A 24,935-nucleotide genomic window follows, 5' to 3' on the forward strand; every position below is an offset into this window, starting at 1 on the left:
AAAAACTACTCTTACTGGAAAAAAAAAAAAGAAAGGAGAGACAGAAGGTGCCGAACGTTTGGAAAACGTAACTTGACGCTGTTGTAAGGCTGGCCAGTTGCCTAAGGGTAAAAGGTTGAGTGTAAAGTGATAACTGACATGTTCCTCTTAAGTTAAACGTATTCTGCGCTTTGTCTACCTCCGGACAGGATTCTTTCGTTGATGCATGTATTTTCGAATAGGCCGGTATGTTTCACCAGCGTACTGTTTACGGACTTGTTCAAAAAGGGAACTCGTGACGATGTCCAGACTCATTCCAGATCGTTATTTTCGTGAAGACTTGCGAGAGGAAGAGACCTGATATTTTATAACTGCATCTGCATTCACAGCGTTGTTCTTGAAAAGATATAATCGACGATTTATCGGCAGCGTGGTTGGTGTTATAAAAGATCCACGTATGTGTAATGTGGTACCTATATAGTATATGTATATCTACTGCAAACCTAACTATAGTTATCATCGTTCCAGAGCCCCACCTGCTGAGCGACGATTCATAAACCCAATGGTATGCGAGCCAAGTTACTCGTAAACGCAAACAAGCGACAGACTAATATCGCAGATTAATTGGCGTTATCCAATAAGTAAGTTGGTCTATTAATTGAATGTTTCGTGCAGTCCGCCGTGAAATTACAACTCTGATCTCTTACACATATTTGAACGTATTAAACGGCTCTCTATGGATAAACTACGATCGATCCTAATTCAGTAAAGTAATAACGCCAACGATTACGGTGATTTAACTTGTCAGGCACAAGATTTTCTGCAATACAATTTCGTTGATAATTTTGTATTAAATGTCTTAATAAAAAAAATTCACGAGATATCTTGTCCGTAGCATCGTGTGAACGTGTCGTATCGCGAGATATCTTGCCAATAGATAGATGCGAAATTTAATAATTGAGGACAATCGAACAGTAATCGGGTATCGTTATTAGTTTATTATAATGCAGAATTAATAAAAAAAGAATATAAATATATATACCGAATATGCAATAGTGAACAAAACATACTTCATTATTCGTTTTGTATCTATCTTTTAATTAACTCTGATAATCAAGTGTCCGGCGTTACAGCAACACACTCACGCTACCAGTATTACAAGTTTCTAATCAATTTAAATATATAATTGCAAAACACAAGAATTCGCTTGCGCGTACTCGGTGCATTAATAATGAACGGAGGAAAGGATCGTTAAGATTGTTTCTATCTCTGATGCTTAACTGTGAACAAGACAATTTGCACAAGAGTGGAACTACTCTGCACGATATTTATGTCGCTCAATTCCCGTAGACACTCGGCAGTTGATCGATCATCGCTTAATGAGAGCCAAAGTTAACGTGCTACGAGTGATGAGAAATGAGTTAATTAGCATCCCAGGAAAAAGTTTCGCGTCTTTTTCTGGACGGATTTAATACTGGCCATTGATCGAAGATCGTGTCAAATTAAACTGTTTAATAAACCAAGATATCTTCATACCTCAAGATAGCGATCGAAGGAATAACCTAGCCCATTTAATGTTTACACGTACCCACGAGAGCAAAAATCTTTTCGAAAACCAGAGATTAATCGTCTGCCTGATTATAGATGAAGTATAATTTCTCCAAAGACTATCTGTTAATGATCGATGCCATAAACATATTGGAGTGAAATTTTTAAAGCGAATATGTTAGTAGATGGTATAACGAAATCGGTTTTTTTCTATTATGTTATGATATTATGTAAAAAATGAAACAAGTATTTATTCCATCTAATGTGCTTATTCTCTGATGCAAGAATTGAGCTGATGTAAAAAGGAATTCGATACTATAAATTTATCGTTTTTGCTACTTTTTATCGAATCTATAATAATTTAAAATTAATATTATTAATTAATTTATTATGTGTATGAAGAACATGTGTAATTCTTTTACACGCGTAGTAATCAAAAGGTAAATACAGACACATGTATCGTTTTTAATTAAGTAAACATACATGAGCTCATAGTACTCACGTATACGGCATAAGTGAAATGTATTCGTTATTTGATTCGATATACCCAAATACTGAAACGGTCAAGAAGTAGAACTAAACAAGTGAATAAATATACGTAACATGAAATAGTTATTATACATAATAAGCCTTAATGCATATCACAAGAATTAAGAAATACGTAAACGATAACACAACATCGGAAAATAGTATAAGACTGTTCAATTCATACATAACTATTTCATTTTTACACATTATGCACATTGAAACAAATGGAGAATATATGTTATTCCACTGTTACTGTTTGCTTCGATATTTTATGTTATATATTCGTTACACGTTTGCATACATAAAAATTAATATTAATAAGATATGAACGTGTTTTGACTCTCATAATACCTTTTTCATTAAATATTTTTAAATTCGTAAAACACTGATATTATAAAATGTTCTGAAATTGAACGAAGGTTCAACCAATAAGCTGACAAATTTGTATTGTCATTACTATTCAAATTTCAATATAATTCGTAAATTTTTTTAACGTGATTGATGATTTGAAATTTTCCATCTAACTAAATTATTTCACAACTTTTAATACATTGTTGGTCGATCATAAGTATATTCACGTTTTGATATACGAATCAGTCACAAGTGTGTACATATTGTATATTCCTGTATGCACATGCATCAATTTATGCAGTTATTCAAATATAAATTGTATAATTTGTTTTCGTAAGTTATTATGTATTAAATTGGATCTTGTTGTGTATTAAAGCGGATAATAACGTGTATTGTACTGGTGATTAAACGACTTTTAAAAACATTGAATATGACATTTGTCACGACCAATTTTTGATAAACCTATTTCATATTTATAGACTTATTAAAATAATATCACGTATGTACTTCAGTTTGTATAAGAAATACACCACATTTCGTGCAACTAAATTACTTGTAAACCAATTAATGAAATTTATTTACATTTGAGAATTTTCTTTTTTACTCTTTTGTAAAAATAACTGCTAAGACGCGTTAGCTTTTTAAATAAAATAATCAATCAACGACGTAGCAAATTTAATAATATAGACGTATACGATCGATACGATTTATGCATAATAAAATAAAACTATGTATTTGTTATTACACATTTAGCTATCGAAATGAAAGTAAAGATGTAATCGGGCAGAACTTTTGTTCGTTCTAAAATTGAACTTTGTTATGCGAACATCGATAAAGGAGGATAAACTGATTTCGTTTGGTACGATTAAAGACCAAATCTTTGTTCCTGATTCGTAATTACGACTACGAAGTCGATAAACAAACCCGTAGGGTTTCTACAAAACGAGCAGGACTAATGCCTCAAAGGTAACTTTTCCGAAGGAAATATATAACGAGCATTTCCGACCAACCGTTATCTCAACAGATTGTCTGAGCGACTGGGAATTTCCAATCATCTTTGATTCTTACCGTCCTTTCTTCCTACGTGATTTCTCTACACTTCTCTTAAAATTCAAATTTCCACTGCAACACGATAATTATATACAGGCAATAATTTTTATAAATTGAATTTATAAGTTTTGCATTTCTTTTACTTTTCGACGTATCACCAATCCTTTTATCAGAAAAATTTGCTTTACGTGACAAGTAAGTGGCAACTGAACTTTGATGAAAATTTTTGTTAAAAATTGTGCAATATAGTAGTTATATTATTTCAAAGGATGATTTTAGAGATATACATAGGGATGTACATAGGTATGTGATTCACTTATCTTGAGAGCTTCGAAGATACATAGTTGTTTGTACAATGTCGAATCAAACTTGAAATCTAAAGCCTTTAATATAGGTACACTTTTCTTACTTGCTATGAATATTGTATATCTATTTCCTTATTAAATGAAATTATTAAAATAATACCTACTTACAATTAGATACGTCAAGTTAAGTTATGATAGTACTTCTAAATGTATCATTTTAACTGCATAATTATATGATTAATTATTGAATGAACGGCAAATAAGATGGAAAACTATTGGCAGAGGATTTCACTTTCCGCGCCGATCATTGCATCGAATAATTCTTATCTAATTCCATTGTTTCAGATATGTAGGGACAAGCTCTCAAGGGTTTTCTAATTTTATTTCTGCCACAATAAACGCTTTTTCTGAACTTGGTGAGTGACTTTGTTGCAATTATTGTTCGTTTCATATCTCACAATCTCATGAACACGTATTATATGCATAAGAGAATAATGGGAGCTTTACAAACATTTACTTTTCTTTACATTAAAATATTATCAAAACTCAATCGAAGATCGCGTTACCGAACTTGTTTATAAGCAGCAAAAGTATTTTATAAAATTATTTATCTTCGAATTTTTTAATTACAGAAGTATATAAATTCGTTGAGAGAAGTAAAATGAAGATTAAGTTTACCATTAAAAATGTTCTCCTAAATTTTAGCAATATCAAAATATTAAAAAGTGTAAAAAGTGCTTAAATATTAAAGAACTTTACATGCACAATAATAGACGGACAAATAATAAATTTCAATATGTCATCTAAGGAAATTGTCAATAGGTTCTATATTTCTTTAATTAAAAAGCGTTGCATTGCAAAAATTAATAGTTTTATAGTTCTAAAATTATAGTTCTAAACAATAACCGTTTAATCAGGTGTTTAAAACATCTACAATCTCATATGAAGATTTTTTATAGAATTACAGCCTATAGAAATTGCATAAATTTAAAAAAGAAAAACGAAACCTAGAAGTACATGATAAAAAAAAAAAGGTCATTGTACACGACTGGATTGGTCTTTTAAGGGCATTGACCAGTCGCGGAGTACATAATGTCGTGCTTGCAATTGTTCGATTGTCCTGACGCGTGCTTATGCGTACACTGGCCTTAATTCGACGGTCGTTTATGGTGACGGTGACTCACTTTCTCGTACGGCATTTGTGTCCGCGAGACGGACGAATATTATTACGCTAATAGCTAGCCATAACCATAACCTTTGCGCACCCTTGCGTGCTAATTTCTTCCGGAAAGATTTTCCATGAACAAACGATATTCCAAAAAGTCCGGCGGAGGATGATCTAACCCAAATCGATCTGTCGATAGAAAATGAAACGAGCGTTCCAAATAATTGCCTGTTGATTCTTTAACTTAACCCGATTGTATTCGATTATGTTGCGTTGCAATTTACGTACACATATTCAAGGTACTACTCCATGTTACGCAAGCTTGCCGATTAATTTCTACTCTTTTGCGCACTCAAGTATATCAAACTTTGATCGAAATTTCACGTACGTTTACGAACACGTATAATATCTACTTATAGGGTGAACAAAAGAGTACTGACTATTTAATACTGAAAATATTTGAACATTTTAAAACTATTTATATCTATAGTAAACTATTTTTTCCAGAGGACGCATATTGTACATGTAGCTATGTACTTATCATAACGCAATATTTTCATAAAGTTCTGTGAGAGTAAGGAAATAAAAGGGTGTTGATCTACTCCGCCTTGTTATTACGAGTAGGATAAATTTCAACTAAATTTCAACAAAAATTATATCATTTCATTAAATTATATCATATAGATATATGTACATAAACATTTATGCGTATATTCATGTAGGCAGTCGATACGCATCGAGTATCTATATATACTATATTCTATATAGATACATAGCTACGAACCAGGTCGCTCGATTGCGTACAAAAATTGTAGAATCTTCTTACTACGTTTAATAATTCGGCAAGTCCATGACATCTCATATTTCTACGTCAGTCAATCGGAACTGATCGTATATCGTTACTCAAAATTACCCGTAAATATGATTGACAATCGCGATTGACCCTGTGTGCACACAAACGACAGTCCTTGACAAAGATCGATGAATTCCAAACCTGTTTCATACTTTGTATTCGGTATTGATCTGCAATCATGATTGACTACGTCTTATTTTGATTGAAAACGTATCCGATTTTTATAATCTGAGAAGCTTCCATTTGCTTATCCGAAGCATATTAATAATCTTAGTATAATCATAGTACTTACTGATTGATCTGTAGAAAATAAATATTTTATTTTAAGAAGTTATTTACCAGTTATTTTAATTATTATATCACTTTATTATACTAATATGACATATATACACTATATGAATATATATATTACACTTTCACCCTCAACACTAACATCTTCGATCATTTTCCAAATGACGATCCATTCTGGATCTATCACCTTCGAATCTTCAATTTCGTTTATTCGTTAGGTAATAGGAATCTCAACGGCCCCGGTGCGAAAGAATATGAAACGCAAATGTCGTTTCCTATAAATGTCAAACATAAATGCAGCCTTGGGCAATCATTCCATTCTCTGCGTCGCACGTCCGCGGTCCAAAGAAGCCGGTCGATAAAAAAATGATCGACTGCCTGTTCATATTGTAACGGCCGATCGGGGAACAAGTTTTGTCAAAGAGATATCTTCTATAAGATATCTATAATTATACATCAAACGACGTATGTAGGTTTAAAAATTGTAATGGCATTTCTTTCAAGTTCCTCCATTTATTTTTTCAGCACGAAATGTTTCGTTAGTTTAGCATTTAGTGTAACATAATATTGCTTCACCCATCCGGCCTGTTTGAACTCGTTGAACTTAATACCGCACATTTAATTGCTTGTAGTAAATTTGTAGAGCAGAAATGCAACATTCTTTATAAATTGTATATAGATATATCAATAATAATATATCTATATATAATGTATAATATATAATTAATAAATAATTAATATTTTTGGTTAACAAGATCTATCATCTTTATTTTCGATAGAAATTATCTTCTCGGAAAATCTACTATATAAATATATCTATTTGATATTTAATGTAATATTCAATGTTTAACTTTTTTGCGTTATAAAAGAATTAGAAATTATGCGACGAAATACTAAATTCGGCATTAATTTGATGGAAAGGATATTCTTGCTTAATGTGTATGATGCAACGCGTATAATATTTCATATTAATATTTATTATTTCATATCCATCTATAAATTTTACTAAATTTGAAAACCAAGAAAACTAAAGTGTTTTCGAAACTAGAGTGGTTAATGGAATTAGGATAAGATTTAGCGGTCGCATATTTTTCGTATCTTATCTCTCTCAAGTGTCGCATATTAAACAACGTTAAAATTAACAAGTCCCCGATGACATTAGGCGACGGGTTTCTAACTTTAATCTAAATAACGTGATTTGTCACGGATTATTAGCGTGCCTGTATGTATTAGGTTAGCATATATGAAATGCCGTTTACTCAAATAACATTTTAATCGCTTATAGTTTGCTGCAAACATCATATACACGCATAGGGTGCGGCTGAAAATGTTGTATAAGAGGTCAGATAGTAATTCCTTCTGCAAAAGTAGATTAAACTCTGAACTGAATTAACTCCAAAGGATTCTAGCATCTTACATACACCAAAATAATATTTCATTTCTCTCGGATTTTGTGCGAACGATCATAGTTGTTCAAATTGTCATAATAATCGCACAATCGTTTTCATCTTAAGATTATGTGATAAGAACAATAGTAATTAAATCCTTGGTGTTTCCATTCCCGTTTGAGTAATTTATCTGTACAAACGAGAACTGACATTGATTGGAATGCTTCGAAACGTTATACACGATACCTTGAAATAGTAACGGAATTTTTCATGCAGGATATCGAGGAGAGACGTTATTATGTCGCTTTAAGTAGTAGCCGGTTTTGTCAAACACTGACAGTAATCGTCGATGCGTGTCATGCGATAATTTCAAGCTGATAATATTAAATGACAGAGCGCCAAAGAAATCCAAATCGATCTAGTTTAAATAGATAACTAAAATCTGTATCGTTCTAGTTTATGTAGAACTAACAAAATTTATATATTGATTAACGTACCACGGATCTATCTTTGATGGAAGTTCAATTCGTTAAATCAAACAAGAATTACAAAGATCGAAAAATCGAAAACGTACCAGTTAGATCCGATCTCGTTTATTTGTAAATATTTGTAAATATTATAAATAAACGTGTACAACGAATAAGAAAAAGGAACGGAGAGATGCTATTCAGTGAAAATACATAATATAATAGGTACTAAAGTAGGGATGTTCCAGGCTGCAAGCATTGTTTTCGCATTCCGGGAAAAATCGTGGCCAGACGATCTAAGAAAAGGAAAGACGCGAACATTCTGACGATATAACGACCCGTACACGAAGATGTAAGTTTGCGAAGTGAATCGAGTGCATAATGCGTCGGTGCCATGCCGTGGGTCTACATTCTACAGTCTACAGTCTACAGTCTACATAGGTCTCTGCAGCAGCTAAGAGGCTCTCCTCACGCGAGCGTGTTTACATAAGATGGGCCAGGCCCATCGTTATTGCATACTCCCGCCACAGGTGGGTATCCTTACCTATACACGTGCCAGCGTGTACAGTGTGCAGTGTGCACGTACTAATCACACAACTACGCTACTACATGGAGAATGGGAGCTAAGTAGCGATGGATGTGAGTAGCATCCCCATTTCGGGACACTTTTCGATGCAAATTTTCCACTGGGCTTTATGTACTGAACGATTAACCACGAAACGCAACATAAACGTACTACGTATGAGAGTTCAGGAATTTTAATCAAGCATCTGGACAATAATTCGGAATAATTTCATTGAAAAGTTTTAAATGTCCTTTTAACTGGAGATGAGAACTCTTTAAATAATTGTCATATATATTATCAGACTATTATGATACCATTCCGTTTAGAATAGTTGACTTTCTTTTCATTATGCGAGAGAGAATCATTTTATGTATATCACTCAAGTAAATATAATTTGAAATTATAGCAGACAGTTTTAGACCTGCAATTTATTTATATACGAACTAAACTGTAGGAAAAAAAAATATCAAGGACGTCGTGACCAATTTTCACAAATTTGCATTTCAATTTCAACTTCTCTAAGAGAAAATGTCAACTTCGATGTAACTAATATTACCTGCATAGAAGGATTTTGACAATTGTTCTTCGACGATAGTTTTCCTTGGCCACGTTCAAAGAAATACTACAGTCATCGTATATTGATCTTTCTGATGTGGCAAGAAGCATGCAGATATGACGAAATACGAATTTCGTGCACGGAATTTCAATGAGAATATGCTTTCATGACGTTGACGTTCGATCCACCCTATGTACACGAAGGGATAACAATGTGCTGAGTTCCACGTATTTGATTGAAGAAAAAAGGACGAAAATCGGAGGTAGGAACGAGGAAGAAAAACTGCCCTGAATTATGAATCCGAATTTCTTCGACACAGAGTCTGATTACGGGGGTTGGAAACGCAAGGCGAACCGAATCCAAAATAGAAGCCCGCTCTCTCGTCGTGAGTGTCGTGACGCGAATATATCAACCAGTATACGAGCGTGTCTCGAATCGGATTTGAAGGTTTTTCTCGTTTATGCCATACGAAAGCACGACTTAAGATCGAAAGAGAAGGAATAACCTTGTCCCGTTAGGAACAACACATTCGAAGCATGTTCCTTTTACGCTATTCGTTCGCATATTTAACAGCAATCGAGAATTAGTCCAATATTCGGCCAATGGCTACATTCAATTTTCTTGAAGACGAAACCTTAAACAAAAAAAATGTATTCTAGACTTTTTATCTGTGATCTTCAATATTAAAAATGATGAATATTAAAGGTTAAAACGATGGATTTCGTGAGGATAGGATTCTTTTATAGAAGCAGGATAAAATGGCGACAGACAAGTGTAGAAAATGAAAGAAAATACATTACTCATCAATTGCCAATAAATATAATACATCATTATTACTATTAACATATTACTATATTACGATATTATTGAATTCTTAATATGCATTTAATTCCATCCCCTACAATTACTGTCTGTCTAGATATAAAGAAAACACATCAGCCAATAGGAAATTATTTTTCCATCATCTTGACGAGGCACTGGGGGCTAGCAATGACATCGTTCAATCACTCTTCGATGACAGGTTTCGAAGATAACGAAGCAATTTCGCGCGATGTTATGGTGATTGCTTTATTCAATATTCGATATATCAACGACCGAATGATATCGAGGCTTCTCGGATTGCGTGGAATTTTCGGAAAATTCGGCTGTCAAATGAGCCGTAAGTCCTGGGGAGGACTAGACTTTATCGATTGGAAAAGAGTGGACGATTTACCACGATAATAACAAATAATTCGAGTTTTTATCAAATACATTAAGATGGAGAATTTTATTTGAAATTATTTTATTATTATAAAATTAAGAAAATATGCTTTGGAAAAAGAATGTTTATCGAATTCTGAATGTGAATTTTAGAATCGAGATATAAAAATCATTTAAATATAAAATTATATAAAAACTAACCGTCTTTTTAAAAAGATTTTTTTTATTACGACTTTTACGTTTAAATATCTGTATTAATGATTAATAATGATACTTTCCAAGATGAATCATATTCTACTTCTATTAAGTTTTCCAAAGGACACATCTTTGATATACAGAAGAATTTTCACATCAGTTTTATTCTTCGAGCGGAAATTTATGTTCCAATTACAATAGAAGCAACCTCGATTTTGACAAGAATCTTGAATCTAAAGAAAGCGTCTTTGAGCAACACTCAGCTGACAATCTAAGAAACGTTGTTCTTCTATCAAAGAGCAGATAATACAACTGGATTTTCACATGCCATTTCCCACTTGTTTTACTAAGTGGGAAAAGAAAAACATCCTCGACGTAAGAGACGACGGGAATTTCCTTGGAAAGATGGAGTAGGGTGTAGAGGGACGAGATCAACAGAGGGGGAACTGTTCAGGCTTCGATGGATCGACATTATCGAGCAACCCGCGCCCAGGTTTACTCGAGGGAAATCAGCCTGATAATCCGATTAATAAATTGGCTGGCATCCACGCGCCGCATGTACCGATCGTTGTTCTCGATTTAATTGACTATCTTTCTGTACGATCCATTTATTACTCTCGGTATCACGTGTTTCGTCCATTCAAGTGCTTTAATCTCGTAGGCGCAGGGAATTTACGGGCCTCCCTTTTTTTTTATCATCACAATATCGTGTCACATATTCGTAACGGATTTTATTCAAAAATAAAAATATATCGTCTTGTTTTCTCTTTGAGGGAACAGTAGATAGAACCAGTCCTTTCCTATCCGGTTCTCAAGAATCTTCTATACTTCTAAAAGAACAGCGTTTTTTATTTCCATTTCTAGAATCTCTGATATAGGTAATAATAACGATAGTTGGTGTAAAATCTTTTGAAAATTAATGTAATATCCGAGTAATATCTAATTTACGTAATCTAATTAAAAGTAATCTGGTATTTTTAAAAGCATCGCTATCCATGTATCGATGTGTCTATTTCTCAAAACAAGTTTTTCTGTTTTATCAATTTTCAGCGATATAACGAAAGGTGTCAATTTTCCACCTGATATCCTATACATCTATATGAAACGATCCATTGCATTAGTGTTTACGTTACAACTTCACTTGTAGCGTGACGTAATTTCAACAAACGTAAGTTGATTTTAACGAGTCGTACGCGCATGAAGTCGAATAGTAACGGAAAATTTCTTATAACCCGGGATGTACGCATAAAACTTCACATTTTATATACTACTGCACCTACTTAATTCGTTCTGTTATACACGTTATTCTCGCGTTATTTTTCATTTTTTAAAGATAAATATTAATATCTCGTATAAATAAAATAAAAAATATAATTTATAACAGCGAGTTTAAAGTAGTGGTTTACGCAGATGAATTTTTCTTATTTCCCAAGAGACGACAAAGAATTTTATTTTGACGAATTCCCTTGCTGAAAAGTATTTTCGTTGGCTTTCATCTACCGAAGGCTGCAAGATTTCTTACAACCAAATCTGGGACCGGATGTTGTTGATACACAGCAGTTAGTCGAAACGAAGGGTGCTGTGATCTTACGAGACTGAAGAAGAACGTAGGTAGAGAGTAACCATCAAACGACCCACGTGCTACCTGCTGCGAGCAAAAACAAGTGGGTGATTTCAGTATGCAAATTCGTTGCCAGATTTATCCCATCTTCTTCCTTAAACGAATTGAGTAGACACGTAAAGATTTACGCTATCTTTAAGTAGTGTTCCTATAAATAATAACGAATATTGATGCAAAATACGTACTAGGGATTTCATATCATCTATTTAATCAATTATTAATTGGGAAATTAATCATTACGATTTTTCACGTCGAAAATGAGTGTAAACGAATAGGTAATATAATTACTCTTATAACTATTATTACTATTAAATACAAGTAGGTGTCAATTGTTGTATTTTATCAGAAATTTCATATTACTATCTATATAACTTTTACTTGAAAAAAATAGATGAACAAAAAGATCTGCGATTGTTACTGATTGTAGTAGTTTCGCACGATATTTGTACGTTTCTAATATTTGTTTTAATATTTATTCACTGCTTTTCGTGTTTTACATTGCAATAATAATATATGTGTACTAATATATGTATGTATAAAAGTATAGTATATGTATAGAATATGTGTGTGTGTGTGTGTGTGTATGTATTATGATAAAATGAGATCTATAATTTATATCTTGTTATTGCCACTTGAAGAAAGATAAAGGCGTAAAAGGTAATTTCTTGTATTTGCTTGGCGAACATGTCTCAAACATTTTTCATGACAAGGATCGAACTTCCTTTTTAGACACTTTTTAGAACTTTCTTTTCTTTTTAGCTTTCTTTTTAGATACAAAACAGAACAAATCCGTTAGGATAAATCAAGAAGCAAGCGCGAAACAGGAATTAGAAGCAGTGAACGCTCTTTATTGCATTTTCCCCTTCGACAGAGGCGTTCTTAATAACTCTGGTTAATCCCTTAAAACCCTTTTGTAAGTTTGTTGATGCACTCAACTCGTTAATGTACCATAACTTTTTCAACGTCTAAAAAACGAGGGAAAGTGAGAGTACGACGAGGAAGAAACCTAGCAAGGCCAACTTGACCCTCCGCGGTAATCGGCTTAAAGCGCCTTAACAATTTCATGTAGATATCCGGATATAAATACGTGTAGGTCTACTGTTGTAAAAGTGGCCTGGTAAGTTGAATTTATGAACGTCTTTCCCTCTTTTGCTTTTCCAGCGCGTTAAACCGTAATCGCGACGAATGCAGCATTTGCGCTTTCCACCACTGCAATTATATTTTTTGCCGCTTCGTAGTACGAGGGTCGGATCGTATAATATTTTATATTTCCTTGAATCAGCTTAATATTTATTTTAAAATTGATCAAAACCTTTTTCCCGTGTATACGTCGTATGTATATATATATACATATACATACGTGCAATTTATTTCAAATATTCTAAGCTAGCATTTTAAGCTATATGTGGGAATGTAGAATTCATAATACTTACTCTGTTTTGTTACTTCAAATTTCAATATTACGCCGAAATATTCATAATCATATAAATAGTATCATATACACGTACATATATGGTAGCCTTCCTTTCTTCTAAGATTCTTCCTCCATCAAAATAACCAAAAAATAAAGAGAATATCGTTAATATTCATACAATATTCCAACTCTTTAAGAACAAAAATACTTACATTATTGTTACAAAACGCATCGAAGATGAAAACACAGCGTTTCATTCACTCCCATGAGATAACAAACGAGGGTAGAAAACTGGAGGAAATGTTTTCTTGACTTGCATTTCAAGGTCAAATAGTGAAAGACTCTCTTGTTAAAAGCTCCAGAAGGACGATAGTTCCATTTTATTTAACGTGAATTCTCATTAAACTCGTAAAAGAATGAAAACGCTTTGAGCTCCGATGGTGGAGAAATTCCTGTGATTCGGTTCAGAGTACAGGAACAGGCATCTGATTTTCTTTTCGATTAAAAGCTATAAAGAGATCAAAGTCTCGAAGGGTGTACGCGGCTGACCTAACAAACGTTACGACTTTAATCAAACGTTACACTAAAATAGCGCATTCGTGAATAAAATAAATTTTCCCATTTTCATATGTAAGGAAAACAAACAACAAACGCGCGTGTATGTGCAATGTGCAAATTGCTAAAAACTGACTCGAGATCGGCTGGAAACTTTCGAATTCCTGATTATACGGACCATTTTAATAGGATAATTTGATCGAAAAACGTCGTGCGCAGATTTCTCACGGATCGATGTTCGATGCATGCAACGATACAAACTGTCGGAGTGCGTTTCGCAAGGGTCACGGGGAACGATCGGTCGAATAGCGTGCTCAGGAAGCACAACGGAGCACCGTAACTCACGTTTACGCCTGTAAAATGAGCAGGCATACCGGCGTGTCACTTATTGCTAGCTAATATAAACATGACTCCGAGACACCTACGAGAATAAAGAAAGTACATGCACCGCTCGTAAATCATGAGCATTTTACATTTTACTCGCGTTACGCCTTGTTACAGTCGATGCACAGAACACGCGCGTTTAAATGGCCGTGTGATAATTGAGAGGATCGCCACGAAAAAAACATTCGACATGACGGTTTGATTTCCTGGAGATCGACTCTCTTGCATCAGTGGTGGTAAGTTTCGCGGCTGATGTTTCGTAACGAGTTGTATAGGAAAAAATGAATTCAAAGCAACAACAGAAGTAAACAGAATAGAAATTATAATTTACCACTATACATGGACACGTTTAGTTTATTGTACGATAAGTATAAATTCCTAATAGTTAATAAAATAAATCACTGCAAGTTAAATGATAATATCTATAATAAAAAATAATCGAAATGAAAAAAAGTAAGAATAAATAACGATTTAAAGAGACAAGCGAAACTGTTATCTGCTTTTGTTAAATTAATTTGAGAATACTACTGCTAACTTCTCGAGCACTTTTCCATTTGGCCACGGTTAAAATTCTCTTCTGTGCTCATGGTATGAATGTGGAAGAAGCGTGAACCGGTTGTTCGTCCCTTCGGCAGTCTCCTCAAGATTAATCCGTTTCGCGGAAGTGCAAATGGTCACTTCGTATTCATGTTGTAGAGATTGTATTCCTATTTGGACTGACCATCGCCGTTCATTGTCGGTCTAATATCTTTTCCTGAATTATTTTACATTTATTTTTTTCGCAATCGCATGTAATTTTAAAATTAATAAAATGAAAATTGAAAATACTTCGAGCACCCACTTTTACATTTGCTTCCTTTTTATTGCCAACTTTTGATGATCGATGTAGTCTTTGATGACATAGTAATTTTAAGTAGCAAATAATAAAATCATACTGGCAGTAAAATATTTAAACTTTCGAACGACGAATTACTAGGAATAGTCTGCAAAGCGATACTTTACGAATGTTTAAAACGATACCGAAAAGTAGGATTTAATCGTGAAAGCAACAGATCTTTTATTATACAATTTAGTAGAATAGATTATACTTGTCCTAGTCATTCTTCGTTCAATGTATCAATCTTGATCGATGTAGAAATATTAAAATAATGTCATTAGGTACAACACTCATCACACGTTAGTCGAACATCTCTAGCTGTAAATAGTCAAGGAAAAATATTAAAATTTGTAATATTTGTAATATTTGTATATATATTGTATATATTTGTAATATTTGCATGTAAAACTTTAAAAAGGGAGGAGAAAAGAAAGATGAAACGATCAGTAGGTATTCACAGACGAGCAACAAGCTCATTGTAATACCGCATACAAATACAATAACAGTTTTACTGTAAAATAGTAATACCGTAGCCAATTGTAAGTGAAGATAGAATAGAAAAGAAGTGAGCCAAGAGGGAAGGGAAAATGGAAATGCAGACGAGCAACGACCGACAGAGCTTTCGAGAGTCTCCTCCTAAATTTTCGCGGTGATGCACTCGGCTCGAAGTGCAATCGTAATTAACCGCTTTTCAGTGTCTCTCTCGCATGAAAAATACGAGCTTGCATAAGTAAGTGGGCAAAAGGAACGTGTCAAGCTGGCTTTTCGAGCGAACATTTCTCCCTCGATTTTGCTTTTAGCCTCTTTCCACCTCTCTTAATTCCGGATGCGCTGAATGCGAAAACACTGATCAATGAATAAACGAGTGACATCGGGAATTATAACTTTCACGTGGCTAGCGCTCGATTATTGAAAGAAAAGGTGATTAAAGAATGGAAATGAGGAATAAATTGATGAAATTGATCGATCTTATTAATTTTTAAGTAATTGTAGTTTGATATAATTAATTATTTAGGTAATAGATCATTATAAAGTAATATTAATTTGACTTTCGTTAGATTTTCGAAACGATAAAAGGTACGTGTTATTCGTACTGTATTAACTCTTTGTAGCTGCTATAATTGGTGATTTTTATAGATTGCAAAGATTTTTACAGATTTTCTTATTACAAGCGCAAACTTGCATAATCTGTATGTCTGTTCTTTATGTAGTTATATCGTGCATTTAGTCAGAAAGCAAGACATATATACTAACTCTTTCATAATATTTTATTAATAAAATCACAAACCTTATAAAGGAAAATATTTACTGTACTTAAATTTTTTGAAAGTTAAATGTTATAGTATTATGTTATTGGTATTATGTATATCAAAAGTAGCACGAGTTAAGCACGTGGAGTGTTTAGCATTATATAAAATCTTATAACACCAATTATTTTCTGGATATATCTAACTATTTACTACAACTAATAATATAACTATAATTAACCATCCCTTATTTTGCATGTTGCGTGTTACAGCGTGTGACTGTCATCCGATCGGAGCTTCCGGAAAAACTTGTAACCAAAGTACCGGCCAGTGTCCGTGTAAAGACGGAGTAACTGGTACCACTTGTAACAGATGTGCCAGAGGTTACCAACAGAGTAGATCGCACATTGCACCTTGTATCAGTAAGTATACAAATTCCCTAAAGCCTTAAGGCATTAAGATCTTCATATTTCATGTGTTGTTATTCATTTAAGTAGAAGATCTACGTACCTTATATGATACCATCAAATGTTTGATGTATTACGAGATAAATACGTACTCGAAACTAATTAGTCACATATATTGGAAATTGATAATAATAATAGTAATTTAATATATAATAACATTCTTTAAATTGTTACTCAAGACGGCAGTTTATATTTCTTATGACCGATTATCACCTTTTTCTACACCATTGATGATCTAATAAATTGACTATGTATATATATACTGCGTATATATTCTTATATATATAAGTATGTATGTAGCAGACTTAATTATGTCTAGTATATCGCAGTGCACCATTCCCTATAGAGTTTATCCTAACTTGTTATACACATAGGGACCCTTGCATTAAAGCTGAAGCGTTCTCCGATACACTGGGCGATCAAGAAGTATTCATTACCTTCTTATTAATTAAATGCCCATAAAAATATAGCCCTTCTATAATGAAATTCATAAATATGTATGACAGTCGATATAAATAATTTCTAAAAATGTTAGAATATATTTTATCTGAGAGTTTATTCTTATATGAGAAAGAATTTGCTGTAATAATATTGTACATCTGTCATTGGTTTATTATGACTAACAAGCATGTAATCTATGAACAGTGAAACACGTAATTTTAAAAAAAATGCGAGATACGAACTATTCACACATTTCTTATAACAAACAAAAAAAGAGAGTTCTATTGCGTAGAATGATGTAGTAATTTTGATAAAATATAACGAAATATGCATAATAACATTTCAAAATATACAAAGTATAGTTATGTACATAAGTATTTTTATAATCTTGACTCTATTTCATTTTTAACTAAAATGTAAGAATTTTCCAATAAATGTTAACAACGCAATCAATGTAAAGTCAGCAACGCAGGATAGTAAAACAATGACTCAATTGGAAATCTTCATTATTAGGGCACTCGGTATCTAGCAAAACACACGAAAACTCCAACATTCCATTAACAGTTCAGACAGCAAAGGATCACTTGAGACGCGAGAAAAAGAAATGGCATGAAATTTTCGACCGTAGCCGTCCTGTTTTTAGAAACGATCGATCGATCAACGAGAAGGAACACGCGACCGTTCGAACGTGTTATCGCACGATCGCGCGTCCAATTAGGCAGAATTTGCGAATACGAAAGAGGAAACCATGTAGCCTTTTAGAAGAGATACGAGCTGTATTTAGTGTAACTTTTCGTCAATGATTTCACATTTATTTTCCTTTTCGCAGAAATACCGAGGGTTGTGCAGACTCAAGGGACAGCTGGTGAGGAGAGCGGAGAACACGAAGACGACGACGACGAGCGCGGTTACGATGGACGAGCTGGTAAGTAATATCAAATCAACAAACGTGACGTATTTTATGAAATTGCCTTAATTCTTGATACTTTTATGAAATTGCTTTAATTCTTGATACTTAACACTTTTTCCCCGTGGGAAAAGATACCATGAATGTGAAAAATGCCATTTATTAATCGCGTATTAGTAATCTTTACGAATGATATCTTGAGGCTCGAGACTTGAGACTTGAGACTCGAGACTTTGAGAGAAGAAAATGAATGAAACGTCTATAATGAAGTAATATATAGAATATAGAGTGATTCGACTGCAAAGTGGAGAATTATACATAATGTATGTTTCAAACAACACTTTAGCACTAACAATGAGCTATAACTGTTTCGTGTAAATACATGCAGGCTGTTTGTCACGTTTCTCAACAAACCATACTAACACACCGATATAAATACGAATAACACTGATTATTAATCGTTATTGACATAATTGATATATCGATCTATTAATGAAATAATGATAACTAAAAATAAACGACATGAAAAGCGATCGATAAGAAATACGCATATATGAAAGTACGTAGAGAATAATAACATTTTTCTGTAGCGGGAAAAGAATCTGACTTATTTGTAATTTCCGCTGTAATTCCCATAAACAGAAATGCTCACAGTACATACATATAGGAAAATGCAGAGAAGGTAGACTAGAATGTTTATACTGATACAAACTCGCTTGCCACGTGGCAGTATGGAATGTAAGCATAATATTAATTTGGCTGACGCGACGTAAAGAGAGAGAAAGAGAGAGGGAATAGAGGGTTGGAATGTCTAGCCGCTTGGTCGCAGCCTCTCAGCCACCCTAATGGCTTAATTAAAGCTACCCTCACTTGCGGCTTGCCCATTTGCTCTAAGTTTCCAACGGCCTACTTGTACGGTTGTACGAGCATAAAATTTACCGTTTTTATTCACACGTTTGTAGTGTGTACACTGGAATAAATCGTAACATCAAATCAAATTGCCTATGTAATCATTTATGGTTAAATCGGCTACTTATTCCTTTTAAAATCTTTAGTTTCTAATTTTTACAATTTAGTAACGTAATAATACACATGTTTAATTATTATTAAAGCAAATGCATTTTCTCGAAAGTACCTATACCATATTCATATTGTTTAATTTGGTTAATCAAATTACGAATAATCCTGAAAGGAAATACAATAACACGTTCAAATTTCTATCTCGAGAAATGCTGGGATTAGAGGGAAAAGGTAAGAGTAATCATATTATATTGCTTAATTGCAGAATTATGTAGCAATTATTAGTACAATACGATAAATCGTCAAATATTATAATACAATGTATTAAACCTAATTATAAGATATACATACATGTGCATTCCTCGTACTATTAATATAAATCTTAAACGTATCTTATTCGTTTTCCTTCGTTCTGTCAGCTCTATTACTATAGATAATACTAACAAATTTCAGCTATGAGTATCGTTATCAAAAGAAATATGTTGAGTATAACAACAATAAATAACGACGCATTATCCTGTCCCGTAGACATGTTCAATAGTAGGATCAAGTATCATATCATTGCCTCGAGGTTCCAGTTACTCCCACTATTACATATTACCATCTCGACGCAATAATTTGCAGATAAGAGGAGCTCAACTTTATGAGAGTAGATATAGTTATTGTCGCTGATGAATGATGTATTTCCTTCGAATAAAACCAATAGTCCTATTTACGAACAGCATTGTTATTCTGAAAGATATAGAAGTGTAATATGTAAAGCAGAAGTGTAAATACGTCTTCGGAGAAACACCTCCTTAGATAATTTTTAGCTTTTCGTACGTAACGTCCGTAATTACCAGCGATAATAACTTTTTTCAACGGTAACGATAATTTTAAAAATAATATAGAACAAGCACCCTTTTCAAACCTACAAACAATTTATTCCGTTTTGTGAATTTTATCCATTATATATATTACAAAGACAATCGCTATATTTTTTTAGTGAATGATTTTTCAATTTATACCTGTTAAGAAACGAACGCAATATCTGGAATATTAAATTGAATTGTATTTTCGTTCAAGCAATCTTATTTCTTTGCTTTCCTTATATTCAAAATTAATATTCCATCTGTCCGTCTTTGCCTTTTATTCCTTGCAATATTTTTGTATTTTTGTCATCTTTTCTGTCTTTGTCTTTCTCGCTCCATGTTTGGTGTTTCCCTTTACCTCTGTTTCCCTTTCCGTTTGTTAACTCCCTTTCTCTTTTTGGTAAGCTTTCTCCCCCTCCTACGCCTTCCGTGAGTGGTCGCTGAACGCAATGATACAGGAGGGTTGGTTCCCAAGTTATTATTTAGTCTCAGATATACATTTGTACGGAGACCCTTTAATGGTCCGACGTTTATTTCCACGCGTCTTCGTTGCACTGCTTCCATGTGCACATGTAGACGCGGTTCCATTTGGAAATTATTTGGTTCTGCTAGCTCGAGAAATGAGTAAAGGAGAACTACTTCCGTCGGAGCGATTGAATGCCTTACAAGTACTTATATACCCAAAACCGTTATCGAGCCCGTAGGTTTTATAGTTAAGTAGAATTGCACTCTTGGGGATAACAAGGGATATACTTATTGTATAATGCGGTGCACTAGATGTTGATACGTTGACCGTAATGTGGGATTTTTGTCTGTGAACTTACATTCAAGCGTCAGCTCGCTCAATAATTAATAACGTTCGAGTGTTTTCAAAAGAATTAATCGACTGCCTGTATATGCATTCAAGAAGAAAAGCGAGGGATCGCGCTTGCAAAAGGTTGACGATTTAGTACGATTAAATATTAAGTACACAAAATAAAACATTTCCAAATTACCGAAAACAATTCTTTAATTTTCATTCGATATTGCTATATACTGCTGAGTAATTGATACATAACATTTAAATTTATGGTGTGATACTATTTAGTTGTTGCAAATGCAATAACTGAATTTATACTTGCAACTTCCGTTGACTATCGAAAGTAATATTTGTGGAGAATAATATGTATTAATCAAGGTGCTTACACTCTACTGAATTCGCTACACTTTGACCATGTAAAACATGCATATACTCTCAATAAAAAGCTTTGTGTTATTAGATCCAAAAAAGTCCTTGTATGTATTTTTTTATTACGACTTTAAATAATAAAGTCGTAATTAAATTTCTTGTTTAATTTAAGCATTATTGTTTGAAGTTATTACTATAAAGAAATTGTAATATTGGGAATATTAGAATAGAAAGTCTATTCTATTGTATATTCATTTACACGATATCAAATGTATTACCGAAACACACCTTCTCCGAAACATATAAAATATAACGAAAAAAAGTTGAAAAATTTATATTGTAATTTATTAAGAATTGGAAACCATTTAATCGTCGAATATTGAAGAACAGAACTTTTCTAATTGTATGTACATGAGATTACAATTAAACGATTCCTCAAGCTAGAAGAAGTGATGATAAAGATCGTTCAGGTACAATATTTTATGTACATCAATTAGTATAGATAAAGGGTGTTAATATCAATTTGCCGTGATCGAAAGAACTGGAATGGACGCGGGACGGATTGCAGGATTTCCGCAATCGCGTTCATATGCATCGGCAGCGAAGCACGGAACCAGTGCGTGGGTGCGTGCAACGAGAATTACGCGCGCGGTTGCGTGCAACATTAACATATAGATGCGATTCGTGACGCAAGATGCATACTCCCGATGCGATGTATGCACGCCTGCATACGCGATACGAGATGCTCTTATTCCTTGCAAGAATAGCATTCGGGAAGGAGCGACGAGTATCCTCCAGCTACTAGTTTGCAACGCTTATGAACAATGAGCCCGCGATGCTAAAAACGGAATGCCCACGGCTATCGATGTTTTCTGCCCTGGCATACACCTGAACGTAATAACATGTTAGTACTTACGTTGTATCGAGCCAGCTTGCCGATGAGTTACGATTTCACCTCGTAAATTCGTTAAAAATTCGATGGAAAACCTAAAATTGATGCTGAAAGGAAGTAGAACTATCATCGTGTCGACGTTTAACGCTTCCACGTTATTTGTAACGAATCAGTATTAACGTTCAGATAAATGAAATTAACATTAAATAACTAAGTATCGAGGGAACTGCCGTCTCCTGTTTAAAAGTTCATTGCATCGTATCTTGGCATATTGTAAATATTTTTTTTATTATAATCTTTATTAATTACATTATTTAAAGTAATTTTGTAAGATATTATATACATAATTTTTAGTGTTACAACTTTCTCCCAATGTAATCTTTAATAATTTTTATTCCTTCCTTGCGCAAAGCTCTATGTATGATAAATTGTAAATGTATATGAATATGTGCAAATTTTATTAATAAAATAAATGTGTAAAAATTTTAACTCATAATATTATATGTATATTATAGATAGGTTACATAGGCTATAGACAAATGTATACAGTTTTAGTACATTTACAAAATATGTATCATCTTAATAGATACTACCTTTAAATATATAACATGTATTTTATGATAAATCCAAAGTATAATTCATATTTTATGTTTTAACTTGCTAATAATAATTCAGCTTTAGTTAATCTAGTTATCCATTGTAACTTGTAGCATTCTTTTGACATTCAAACTAAATGACGTACGGAACGTGATACGATTAGAAATAGCAGTTAATGAGATCAAAAGGTAACAGATCAATAACATGATCGACATCGATTAGAATACTTTACCTGATTTTATTAAAATAATCGAAATTAATTGGTTTAAGGGATAAAAACAATAGACGTATAACGTGTCAAAGAAGCATCAGTATGAAAGAAGCAGAGATAAACTTGTTGTCTGGTTTACAAGGCGAGTTAATTTACAGTTCGCTTACTGTACCGACGCGTGAACCTATTGCTTGTGCGTATTGCGTATGCGCTCGAATAAACGCCCACTAAGGGTCCTTCCATTTCAGGAAACATAGCCCTGGTACTGTTTGTACATCACATCGATTCGTTCTCTTTCCCGTTTTCTTCCTTTTCCGCAATCATGGATGCATTTTAAAGTAGCTCTGGCCGTATCCTTTCGTTACATGCCACAATAAACAACAAAATAAAAATCAAAACAAATCGAAATTCACTTTGTTAAAATGTCTACAAGTATTTTAATTCAATTTATTCTGTGTACCATTTTTCAGACATCTTACAAATTTAATCTTACTAAACCGTCTACTTCCTATTAATATCTGGATTGAATTGGAATTCGCTAATCGGATCAATTCTACTTGATGTTACGTTTACTAAATTACAAGTCCATTTGTGGGAAGAATTTTACGATGTATGGTGTACATCCGTATAACGAAAAGAATGTTTCGAAGGAAATGACCTTTCGCTTTGTCAATGCTACGTACTCGCGATGAGCAATCGATCTGTTTTTCGTGGACTATTAAAGCTGAACACGCATTTCGCCAAAGGGGACGTTTGACAGCATGATAAATTCATCGTGTCAGCCTTTTACAATTTAGTTCGATAATATATATTTTCGACGATACCCTGATTGCTTTCTAATAGCTGATAAATCTTGAAAGTAATTTTTAGATTTTGAAAATTTATTTAATTAATGATTATACAATAGAGTAGTTAGGATAAAACTACCCTATTTACAAAATATTTGAATATTAGTGATATAAGTTATTCCCTAATATAAAAGAATTTTTTGTATCACAATTAAGTATTAATATATCTATAACATTATTAGCATTATAGATATAATATTAAAATTAATATGATATTTATAATAGCGTGACGTAAGTATTTGGAATATTCTTAAAATATTGTATCACTCGGTATATGATAACTTCTATCGTAATAATTATCTTCATTATTACAGTACAGGCTTGCCGGTTGGGTCCTAAACCAAAGTTAATTACCAGCCGCCGTAGCTAATTTAAATCAAGACTAATTGACTCCTCCCTTCACCCCTGCGATTCAACTTCCATTACTCCAGGTCGCGCCTCAGCTTCTAATATCATGAAACTTTCCCTAAACTTGTCTCGTTTCATCTACGCGTCGCACAAAATCCCTAGATGAATCATAATAAGGATGATTAATATATAGTAAGTGATAGAAAAAAAGTATCTTATACTGTACCCATAAGTGAATTCTAAAAAGTCTTATTAAATTTAGATTAAAATAATGTTATAGCAAATGTGTAAATAAATATGCATGTATTGCTAAAAATAATTGTTTTACGTGTAAATGTAAATATGTGCATATAACCAATCGTATACAACTTAAAAATTCTTCAATTATGTTACGAATAAGAAGTTACGAACGTCTTCAACAACAATAAATAGGTAATTCCATAATTTTTAAACAATAGAAACATATTGATTATATAAACCGAGGAAAAAAGATTATGTTCGCGAAGATGAAAAAGTTCGGAATCGTTCTTCTAAAATTATTATTTGTTACTTTTATTTACTTTATAATTGAATACTACTTTCTCCACAGAAGGTTTCCTCCTTTTTAATATAGCCATACGTAATATAAAACTGTATTGTATATAAT

At 33.1% G+C, this 24,935-nt stretch overlaps 1 protein-coding gene across 1 annotated transcript in view; it reads left to right on the forward strand.

Annotated features, from left to right (window-relative positions):
- Positions 1-24,935, forward strand: part of LOC126918353 (netrin-B-like) — a 112,435-nt gene that overhangs the window by 76,349 nt on the left and 11,151 nt on the right. The window contains exons 3-4 of the mRNA XM_050726174.1: positions 16,812-16,961; positions 18,277-18,372. Of these exons, the coding sequence (XP_050582131.1) occupies positions 16,812-16,961; positions 18,277-18,372 (246 nt within the window). The remainder of the gene's footprint in view (positions 1-16,811; positions 16,962-18,276; positions 18,373-24,935) is intronic.

Source organism: Bombus affinis, chromosome 7 (genome assembly GCF_024516045.1).
Source record: "Bombus affinis isolate iyBomAffi1 chromosome 7, iyBomAffi1.2, whole genome shotgun sequence".
Classification (NCBI taxonomy): domain Eukaryota; kingdom Metazoa; phylum Arthropoda; class Insecta; order Hymenoptera; family Apidae; genus Bombus; species Bombus affinis.